Raw genomic sequence first — 12,055 nt, 5'->3', positions numbered from 1 at the left:
TAGCAAAACAAAAAAAAAAAGAAAATATGACGAATCACAACAATGAAGAACAACCAGTGTGTTTAATTTGAAAAGAAGTTTTGACTGCAGAAAGCATGAAACCGTCAAAACTGCAACGACATTTGAATAGTAAACATGCAACGTTATCAAAAAAGCCAATAGAATATTTTGAGCGTCTTTTGCAAACATCAAATAAAGAAAAGAACACTTTGGAGAAGTATGTTACTTTGAATGATAAATATCTATTGGCATCGTATGAAGTTTCGTATTTGATAGCAAAAACGAAAAAGATTTTTACTATTGGAGAGCAACTTTTACTACCTGCAGCTATAAGAATGTCTGAAATTGTTCATGGAAAATAGTATGCTGCTGAAATTAGTAAAATTCCATTATCAAATGACACTGTGTCCAAAAGAGTTTCAGATATTAGCAATGATCAATTTCAACAGCTTCTTATGAGGCTTAAAGACAGCTCAAAGTTTGCAATACAACTGGACGAGTAGACAGACATTTCAAAAATGGCACAGTTGTTACTTTTTGTAAGATATATTTATGAGGGAAGCATTCATGAAGATATACTGTTTTGTCGTCCTCTGGAAGGTCATACTCGTGGAAAAGATATATATAAAAAAGTAAATGAGCTTTTTGAAAAAGAAGGATTAAATTGGTAAAATTGTATTGGTGTGTGCACGGACGGAGCTGCAGCAATGGCCGGACAAGATCTTGGTTTTACAGCATTTGTTAAAGCTGGAAATGGTCATATTACATTTACACATCGTATGATTCACCGAGAGGCACTTGTTAAAAAAATTGCACCAGAATTAAACACTGTGTTTTTTGATGCAGTCAAAATCATTAACTGTATTAAGAGTCGGGCACTTAATAGTCGATTGTTTAAAAATTTGTGCATTGATAAGGATTCGGATTATACAAGTTTATTGCTACATGCTGAAGTTAGGTGGCTATCAAGAGGTCGAAGTTTGAAACGATTATTGAGTTTAAAAGATGAAGTTCTTATATTTCTAACAGAGCAAAATTCTAATTTGGCCGATTATTTTCACGATAATTTATGGTTTCTCAAGCTATGCTATTTGGCAGATATTTTTGATAAAATCAATGATATGAATTTATTAATGCAGGGAGTCTGCGTTAATATGTTTATGTTAAAAAATAAACTTGAGGCCTTTGTTAAACAAATTCTTATATGGAAGAACAGAGTGGACAGTGAACGTTGAAAATTTATATATATATATATATATATATATATATATATATATATATATATATATATATATATATATATATATATATATATATATATATATATATATATATATATATATATATTCTCACGTATTGATTCACGGATGGAAAAATGTGATGACACTATATTCCGGGATATCATCCGTTCGCTCGTTGAACTCCGACTGGAATCCTGCATCCGACTGGAATCCTGCAAATCTTGCATCCGACTGGAATCCTGCAGACGTTTCGCCAAAATCTCACTTGGCATCTTCAATGCTCGTGTTCGACCGATATCCCGTCAACGTTTCCAATTATATATATATATATATATATATATATATATATATATATATATATATATATATATATATATATATATATATATATATATATATATATATATATATATATATATATATATATATATATATATATATATATGTGAAATGAATGGGTACGTATTCTTTAATCCTTATTTTATTTACATTGTAAAATAGTGCGTTATTACATCTACATCTACGGTTAATATATATTTCATTATATGGAGGAGGGGGCCGTTTAAAATTTCCTAAGCTTGAAGGGGGTCGCTATATAAAAAAGTTTAAGAAGCCCTGATCTATGGTATTTCCAAAACATCCAAATTATTTACTTGTTCTAGAGGCGCATTATTAATATTTATGTTGACATTTCGTATTTGTTTACTTTTTGCTTAAATTGTATAAATTTTGTTTTATTTACATTAATTTTTAGTTGGTTGGTATACAACCAAGCCACATATCTCCTGACGTCACTGTTGACCTCTCCACTTTGAAAGCGGTATCATCAGCGACGGAAAAATACCTTTCTGTTAGGTTGGAAAGTTTTAAGTTTGTAGAAAATACAACAGTGGCCCCAAAAATGTACTCTGCGGTACTCCCGAGGAATTTGACAGTGTTTTATTATGTTTTACACTTAAAATGGGAGCAACACTGAATACATGTTGGAATTGCCTAATCACTTGGAGTTAAATCGACCGATAAATTTTTATCATATTTCCTTTGAAGTTAAATATGTCCTGATTTTTTTTAGATCTCAAAATGTTGTTAGTTTTTTACCTCTTCAAACCTTCTATTTCCGTTAGATCTTTCAATGGTGATCTCGTTTTCCAATCGACAAACCATACTAGTAAAGATGGTAGCAAAACTATCATTAGGTGATCAACAATTTCCTTTTGATTATATATTCCTCGATTATCTTCGATAATACCACTAATCTATGTCACATGGGTTTTCTGTTGATGGAAGTTGTTAATAAAACCACACTGGTTATTTGAAATTGTTGCCCGCACTTACTCACTGATGTCTATAATGCCGATTTTTTAGTTTTTTTTAATTCATTAGACGGATTCGGTGTGTATGAGTTTGTATTAAAATCTAGTAATAAATTTTTAATAATCTATTTTTATTAATTCTTTTTTATTTACTGTCATGTTGTCTTCTATAGTGGTTGATAATCGATTGTGATCCTTCTATCTTTTTTTCTTCTATCAGTATCTATCAGACAAAACATGTTATATGGTCATGAATTTTAAAATTATTTATTGTAATCAAATTTGTGTGGTTAGTTACCTTAACAAATTGATATTAAAATCCTTTTGGATACCTCAGAAGAATTTTCTCAAAGTCTCCTCAGACTCACGCACACTCATTTAATGAACCGCATTGCAGTTTGTTAGACCATATGACTTCTCTTTTTCTTTTAGTTAAGTTTCTGTTATTAAAAGTAAATCACACTCGTCTTTCATCAGAAAGCATTTTACATTGTCTAATTTGTTTTGTAGACTACAGACGTTCTTGTAAACAACTTTCAGTTTTCTTCAAAGCTTCTCTAGTTTTTTAGCTTCGTAGACTTCGCATCTTATATTGTTTCTGCAAACAAAGTTGATTTTTTTTTCTTTTTCATATAGTTTAACTGCCTTATATATTTCAAGATTTGTTCAAGTAATATCATCATTTTTATCCACAGAAGAATCTAGATTTTTGCTGTTCAGTTGTAAGCTCTTCCTAGTTTTTAACCAATTATTTTTCTATTATTTTCCTCTTACACTGAAATTTCTGTTACTTAGTTTTTATATTTCCAAAAGCTCGTCAGTCTATAGTACCTAGTACTACTATCTGTAGGCTTAAATTTTTAGAAAAAGGCGTTATACTTCTATTATACTTTTACAGATCCAACGCCAAGATGGTCGGCTTTGCGAGGATCTCCCGAACTGAGACCCTATAACAGCCTACCGAGAGGTCAGGACATTAACAATTATCCCACTTTAGCTTTGCACAGGGAGAATTTGAGAAACAATAACCCTGTGCGAGAAACGGGACGATCCCCGAATAGGAGAACCCAGTCTGAGGATGTGTACCAGGACCGAGACCTCCAAACTGTACCAGGTGAACACTTTTTGGGAGAAAACAGATCAAGTAAGTATGTTTTACTTTCAATATAAGCTTTTAGTTAAGTATTATTATGTTCAATTTAGGATTATGCAACAAACTGAGGGAGAAATAAAAAAGTATTCAAAAGCACAGTGGCACACAAGCAAATCACTTAATAAAATTGTAGAGCTATTCAAGTATGGCTTAAAAAATATATTTTCTTTGTGCTGTGTATTCTAATCTAATACTTTTGTAAAAGGTAAAAGATCAGATAATGTTTTGTTACTTAAATTTAATTAACAGTTTCGTAATTGATATTTTTATTATTTTTAATGAGCTGTTATTTAATTCTTCTTTTTCTGCCTACCTAATTTATGAATTATTTCTGTTATTTTATTACTTAATGTTTTCTGGTTACCAAGTCGATGTTCCCAACGACACCGCGCCAAACCATGACGTTACCAGAAAATCCGTTCGTGTAAATCCATTACTTCTACTGGCCGATAATAAAGAAAGCAGGGAAAGGAAAACATCACCCAAAAGAAAGACGTCAGCTTTGGAAAATGTCCAGAAAGAATCTGAAACCAAAATAGTAGACAAAGGTGGGTACTATTGCAGTAGTGCTAAATTGAGAGCAAAAGCGGTGATCTTTCACAATTTAAAAGGACATTTACATTGCGCAATCATCATCATCAAGATATCATGATTGTAGCCTACTTTTTACAAAATTTCTGAGTTCTTCCTGCGTAGGTTGTTGAATCGAATTTGCTGACGTTTCGTCAATCATCCTGTTGGCTTCTTCAGAGCTTAACTGAAGTTTAAACTAAGTAATTATTATGTAATAATTATTAAGATACTTTACTAAACTATTAGTAAATTTTTCAAAGAAACTTCCACCGGCTACTGTAATGCTTTTTACAAAACTTCTGGATCCCTCCTGCGCTGGTTTTTGCTTAGTCGAAATTGGCTGTTGGCTTCTTCAGAGCTTGACTGAAACTGACGCAGGAGGAATCCAGAAGTTTTGTAAAAAGCAAACTATTATTAGTATAATTTGATTATTTTCAGGTCTATTGTTATATAATATTATATATTTATATTATATAGGAGATAAAAGGACAGTTTATTTTAGGAAATATTTTTTCTTAATAAATTGGCCAAGTCGCATTGCATTGCCTTGAACAATTCATGGTATGGAAAAATATATTGGAGGATCCTTTTAAAAAATATATATTATAATTGTAAATAATAATGCAACGCCCGTCAAAACACTCGGCATGTGTTTCCCGTCAGATTAGTTAAAAAATGAACCACTAATCAGAAATTTGAAAACGTTTACATTATTTTGTTTTTTTCTATGTAAAATTAAAAAAAAAGGTTTCTCGTTGACCGCAAATGTGACCTGTGTGTTGACGAGGGTAAAACAAATAGCGAACGTAGTTAATAATTGATTAAACTTTCCAGAAGAGAGGCAAACTTTCACTAAGCACACAAAAGAAAAAAATATTCAAAAAAATTATTAAAAACCAAACACTCTCTCATAGCTGAGAACACAAAAAGATTTGCAATAAAAAATGTGTCCATGTGTGAGTCTGATTTAAACTCTAAACCCTGGAGTGCAAATTAATGACATATGCGTTGCACACGAACGTGGCGAATCAGAAAACCGACACCACAGCTGTAAACTTTGAAATGAACAAAGAACGCTTTATTTCAATTCAGGGCAACGACGCAAAAATTGGCAAAAATTACAGAAAAAATGATTCATTTATATCAATATTAACCAAAACTTGTAAACAAATATTGGCAACTCTAGTAAGCGGATCTCTACGTTGGTTATTCATTTTTGCGTGTTATCTTCAAGGCGCCACTCTTATCTACGCAATCGACCACTTAGTGTGTGTTTATTTCACAAAGAAAACAACATCGACAATCCACGGAAAGTTCCATTCCAAATCTACCAAACGAACATTTTTCGAAACTAATAACAATCTGTCGTGCACCGTATGCTATCTCTTATCTCCTAGGAATGTATACGACAGGAAAATATACTAACTGCCAAATGATCTCGTATATTTTAGTGAAAATCTTGTAGGATATACTTTAGGAAGCCAGAAACGGACTCATCAATTTTATTTTTTTGTAAATCTGAAGATAGGGTTTTAAAAATCTTTTCAATAACAAAAAATTTGAACAATTTATGGTGCCCATTCGTAACTTATTTGCTAAAGAGGAAACTAAATAGCTTTTGTTTTGAAACTTACCAGTTATACAGGGTATCGCTTAACTTATCCGCCACAGATCAACATCTGATATTGAAAATAGGATTTGCTCGGCAAATGTGGTGCCAAATATTGTTCGATTAGAAGGGTTAACTAAATTAAAATTATTTTTACAGTAATAATTTCAAAACGCGTGAAGATATTAAAATAATTAGGAAGTAGTTACTATAAAAGTATTCTTAGCACATTTTGTGTGTTGTTGTTTATAAGTCGATGTGGTGGAATATTCAAACACGTATATCTCGCAAACGTTTTAGTATAGAAGGTCAACCCAGTCTCAACTGTACGGGGTAAAATAAATATAAAAAGCATAATTCTACAGTAAGTATCAAAGCGCGGTTCTAGGAATTAGATTCAAACTAATATCAAATTCCGACGCTCAAATTTATAATTTTTGCTCCGTTTCAAGACTATTGTAGTTTTTGGAAAATTATGGAAACTATCACCCGTTGCTTTATGGACGAAACACTGTATATATAACAAATACGTAGTCCATAACGTGTATCTTCAGGGGCTTTAGGGCCTGATATTTACATTAAGAGCGAAAGAAAATAAAAATAGATAGTAATATTTGCACCTCAGTATATTCAGATATTAGGAGCTATTTACTCACATTACTTGGCGAACGCACCAATAGGTTTATAGATGGTCATGTAATTATCACTTTAAAATATTTTGATGCAGATAAAAATGATAAAATTTGTTTAGTTCAAATTGCACCAAATATGCACGTTTATGAATCTGAACCCTCGAAGAAATCTTTATGTTTCAGCTAAACGAAAAGCTGAACTTTTGCAGACAGTTCCTCGAAAAGCTGAGGAATTCTTTCCTGGCATACCATTTAAGATGGAATATAGAGAGTCCTTCGAAAATAAAAAGTTGAAAGCAGAGTTTTAAGAACATGAAGAAAATTTCACACATAAATAGAATTAACATCGCTTTCATTTCACACTTCATTTTATTTTCACTTAATTTTTGGGTTTCCGACTATATAGCCTTTTTCCGATAGTCAACAATCATACAATCGACAGAGAAGATTCTTTCCTTTCAAGTTCCGAACCCTTAAACGGTCATAATATATTTTATTTCTTATTAGATAGTTATACAACGGCGAAATAGTTGGAAAGAAAGTAAAATAAAATGAAAAACGAACAATGCCTGGAACTTTTTTCAAAATGACAGTGTTCAATGTTGATAATATATAAAAATCATCAAAATTAATTTTTATTTCAAAGACGGTGAGAGATAGGTATAGGGTTAGTTTCTTTCCTAGAATTTGAAAATGAAATAATATATAGGGCATGGTATTTAAAAAAACTCAATAAACCGTGCTTCTGTATGTTCCATCTAAAATAATATGCTGGCACTGGCCGGAAAAGTTCCGATTTCTGTTTAATTAAAGCACTGAACTATTAAAAGCTCTTCAAGGCCCAAGTTGCTTAAAAATGTATTAAATTATTTTTTATTTCGATAACGCTAAAACATGTGTATGGGGAAACCTGAATAAAACCCACTTTGTTTCTTGCGTAGAATCTGAAAATAAAATAATATGCCTGAGTTGCCGTTTAAACTAGTTAACTACAGAGAAGCGGCAACGCTGCATACTTGAAAATATTCTAGGCTATCCAATGTGTATCCACCCGATTACACGCACATAAGTAATCTTCATCAATTAGTATTGTAATGCAACGTATTATGATTCTTTCCATGACGTTGCTTTTATTCATTCCAAAGGTCCGATAACTACGAAAGCTTTATAAAAATGAATTTAAAGTAGGTTTATGTAGTATGTAGCTTTATTATTCACCTATATTTCTTAGAAAGATGCAAGCTTTTCCGGAACATGGCTTGCTTAAGTTGATAAATTGGATTTTCCTTTGACCCAAGCTCAGAAGTAATTTCAGCCTTTAATATGCTGAAAAATTACTATTGAACATTTTTATGTCAATATTTTCTGTAGTTACTTTCGCGAAACTTGTGACCTCGGCAATTGGGCTGCTATTTTGTCAGCTATTAATTGTTTTCGTATTAGTAATTAGTTTTTTCTCGGAATGTCTCTATTGAACAGAGTAAAAAATTTTGAAAAATTTTTTTCGAAACCCAAAAAAAAAAAAAATTCTCGGAAAGGGTATGTCCTATCTAACAAATTTGTTAACCAAAAAATGGTCGAGATTTGGAGCAGTCAGCCAACAATACAGTTGACTTGAAAATGTAGAATTGTTGTTTTTTGGAATTAAATATTACTTTGTAGGTCAACTAACGTAACGTATAGGTCTATTTGCTTCTTAATTATAGGGTGGTAATTCAAATGCAAACTATAAAAATATTAAACTTGTAATTTGTTTTCGGGAATTCACATATCTCAAATATTTATAAAACTTTTTTTACCAAAATATGGTCAATATTGACCTATTCTTTTTTTATTATTTAAATATGCATATTTTGGTATTATTAAATTTATTTACTAGTTTTTAAGTAAACCAACGGAATTAGTTCATTTTTTTATTGAAAAATAATGTTTATGTGTAAACTAAAATATAAACAAATTTATTCCGTCAAATGAAGAGACGTATTCTTTATTAGGTTGACCCTAGAAACAAAAAATACCTTGAATTATATGGAACTTTAATTACTATAATAATTATGAACATTAAGATGGTTCCCCGTCCTTATCTTTTGCTCAGCAGTTGCAGGTTGTTCTACTTAGATTAGATTAGATTAGAACAAATTCATTGCATTTGTGGTATTTCTAAAATATTTATTATCATTTCCACCACATAAGAGACAACGACCTCTTTTAGTTCCTTTCTCTCTTATTTCTCTTGCTGCACTTTCTATAGTTCCGGTCACCATGTTCGTAAAGCCCGGACCATCTTCTCCAATTTCTTTGCCCTTCCTTCAATATCTTGAAGAAATAGTTTTCTTCGATTAAAAAAAAAAATAAACTGCATCTGGAGAGAAAGAGTTGCAACTTTCGTCCATCATACAGGGTGCGCGAGATATTTGCAAAATAGTATTGGAAATCTCTATTACTGGTACAAATTTTTATATTTAGCAATGTTTACCATTACTTCGAAATTTACCATAAAATTACATTGATGAATTCTATGTTCTCTTTAAGTATTTAATTTTATTTAATTCTTATGCCGTAAACTGCTGAATTTATGAAAATTATTTTACCTGAAGTTTGCCAGGACGAAAATACGAGGGCTGCCTTTTATGTTTCGGGATTTTCTTAAATTAGTGCTGCCATCTGGCGACTAACGTTTTTATTGGGAAATTTGATATTTTGAGGTTAGGTTTACTCAGTTAGGTTTTGCCGAAAGAGTATTGTTTGTGTTTTTTGTGATAAGTTAAAATAATTGTGACCGTTAAAAATGGAACTTGGAAATGCTAAAAACATACTATCGCGGTGCTTCCAAATACGTCTATGATGGTGATGAATCATGGATCTATGCATATGAACCTGAAAGTAAGCAGTAGTGGACTGTGTGGGCCTTGAGACAAAGCCCACAAAAGTTGTGCGTGCGCGAAGCACCTTGAAACAAATGGTAGTCTGCTTTTTCAGGAAAACTGGCCACGTTGCAACTGTAAAAGAGACAATTCTGAATGCTATGCAACCATTTCTATGCCGAAGGTCTTCGAAGAAATTAGAAAAACTAACTGCCGACGACAAATCACTCACTACGACGACAATGCTAGCTCTCACCGATCAATGCAAACAAAGAACTTTTTGAGCATTAAAAACGTCGATCTGATGAATCATTAACCATACAGTCCTGATTTAGCACCTAATGATTTCTTTTTATTCCCATACATTAAGAATAAATTACGTGGGCAACGATTTTTGACATCAAAAGAAGCGATTGATGCGTTTAAAAAGCATGTTTTGGAGGTCGTTGTGCTAAAAGTGCTTTGATGATTGGTTTTATCGAATGCAAAACTGTATTGATCATCAGGGTGAATATTTTGAGAAACAACAAAATCATATTTGTTGGTAGCTTATAGTTTTTTATTACAAACCCCGAAATATAAAAGGTAGCCCTGCTTTTAATTCAGGAGAATTATTTATTTCTACTTATTTATTTTCTATACTAACACCGGTATAGAGCGTGATGGACATTGAGTGTTTCGTTTTCGGGAACCAACTAAAAGAACGTGTTCAAACTTGTGTTAACGGCAATAAGAGTTTGTATTTTTTATGTTGGATATATTTTCGCAAATGCATCTGCAAGAAATCAATAGCAATTTTATTATTTACTCCTCTTCTGGATTCCTCCTGCATCAGTTATCTATAAACGAAACTTGTCGACGTTTCTTCGTCTGATTCGACTGATTCAAATATTGATGAAAGGTAAAAATCTGAGTCCCGGTTAAGAATGTTCTCATTACATGCAAGAATTTCAGTTTCATCGAATAAGATTTGAAGTCCGGTTTCATGATTATGTTCGGCAACTGCTGTTGAGTTTATTTCTAGCTCTTTTATATTCTTCAAGCCTAGTTGATATTTTCCGTCCGGTCTCTTTGCCGCATGTGCATTGAGTGCTGTATACTCCTATCGAAGATGTTGAGAGATTTTTAGGCAGGTGGTAAATCTGGTCTTGACGATATACGTCAGAGAATGACTCAATTAAAGGTCTGATTTTCTATTGATTGGAATATCTCATAACGGGAGATTATTATTAGTGTCTAATTCAATGGTAAAACCTATATTAGGATGTATATAGTTTAATTGGCTAAGAAAATCTAGTAGGGATTCTTGATCATGAGGCCAAGTAACAAAAGTAACATCGATGTAACGTTTGTTCACAAATTTGACCGTTATAGGAAAAAATAACTTCCAGACAATCATTTTTGAAATAGGATGAGATGGTTTGGTTCCATATGCTCGGATTTTAGTATATCTGAAATAATGTCGAAAGTTTCAGGAATAGGCACTTTGATAAAGAGGGATTCTACGTCCAAACTAACTAGAATATCCTGTGGATCTAATGTAATGCTTTTTAATTGATCGATGAGCCAAACCAAACCCAACAATCTTAACTTCAGTAAAATTCCGTTTGAGAAACCAGGAGTTTACAGAATTCCATGCATATGCGGCAAAGAACACATTGGAAAGACCGGTCGAAAAATATCAACTAGGCAGTTGCCGAACACAATCAGGAAACCGGAGATCAAATTTTATTCTACACAAATAAAATTTTTGCATGTAATCAATTGTTCTACTAGAATCTATAGAAATCTATAAGCAACCAACTAATCTTAATGCTACTCAGGCACCACCAATATGGAAATCGGTCATTCAAAGAGTACATAATGAGGTACAGAGTAGAATGCCAACAGGATGATTGGCGAAACATCAGCAGAGGGAATCCAGAAGTTTTGTAAATAGCATTGCAGTAGTCTGTGGAAGTTCCTTTGAAAAATTCTCAAAACTATAGCTATCCATGCCGGAATTACCCTACGTAATAATCACTTTTTCTTCCTACCAGATCAAATGCCATCGAAACGCGACGAGGACAAACTCGAAGAGCGACACGTGAGTTTCGACTGCGGCCGCACATCTTCAGACTTTATCGCGAGAAGCAGGTCGCTGTCTCAGGGCAAACGGACGGATAGAACATTATGTCGTAGTTCGAGATCATTGCAGGACGATGGCACCGGCGTAGCGACTGACTCGGAGGTATGGAAAAACTTTTTTGCCGCGTATCCGCGAATCGAATTTTCTCGTGAATGGCTTCGGTGTTCGCGATATCTATCCAGAGCGAGTTGGGTTTCAAGTTCGGCACGCCATTGTTCGCGGTGCCTGTTGTTTTCGCCGTTTATTCAGAACGGAGAGCATTTAACGCATCTAACTTCGTTACGAACTGAATGCCACATTAAGGCCGGGACACGACAATAGTCAGAAAATCTCGCGTTTTCCGTCGTCCGTTGAACGGCACCACCTTTTTAATGGAATGATAAGGCACTATATGGGCGAAACAAAAAATCTACCTGCTGCTCCTTTCTGGTCGTATTGTTTTACCATCATTTTATGAAAAAATATAAAATTAGGCACAATAATAACACAGGTCTACACAATTAAACTTTTTGGCAGATGTTTTTATTTTGAAAACTGATTTT

General features: G+C 32.9%; 1 protein-coding gene across 2 annotated transcripts in view; it reads left to right on the top strand.

Annotated features, from left to right (window-relative positions):
• The window catches only part of LOC132702588 (uncharacterized), a 219,228-nt gene that overhangs the window by 69,238 nt on the left and 137,935 nt on the right, over positions 1 to 12,055 (top strand). For both annotated transcript variants that reach the window (XM_060671334.1, XM_060671332.1), the window contains 3 exons: positions 3,453 to 3,698; positions 4,076 to 4,255; positions 11,425 to 11,615. In XM_060671334.1, the coding sequence (XP_060527317.1) occupies positions 3,453 to 3,698; positions 4,076 to 4,255; positions 11,425 to 11,615 (617 nt within the window). The remainder of the gene's footprint in view (positions 1 to 3,452; positions 3,699 to 4,075; positions 4,256 to 11,424; positions 11,616 to 12,055) is intronic.

Source organism: Cylas formicarius, unplaced genomic scaffold (genome assembly GCF_029955315.1).
Source record: "Cylas formicarius isolate icCylForm1 unplaced genomic scaffold, icCylForm1.1 PGA_scaffold_5__7_contigs__length_24384050, whole genome shotgun sequence".
Taxonomy (NCBI): Eukaryota; Metazoa; Arthropoda; class Insecta; order Coleoptera; family Brentidae; genus Cylas; species Cylas formicarius.
Note: the sequence above shows the minus strand (reverse complement) of the source record. Positions and strands in the feature narration are given on the sequence as shown.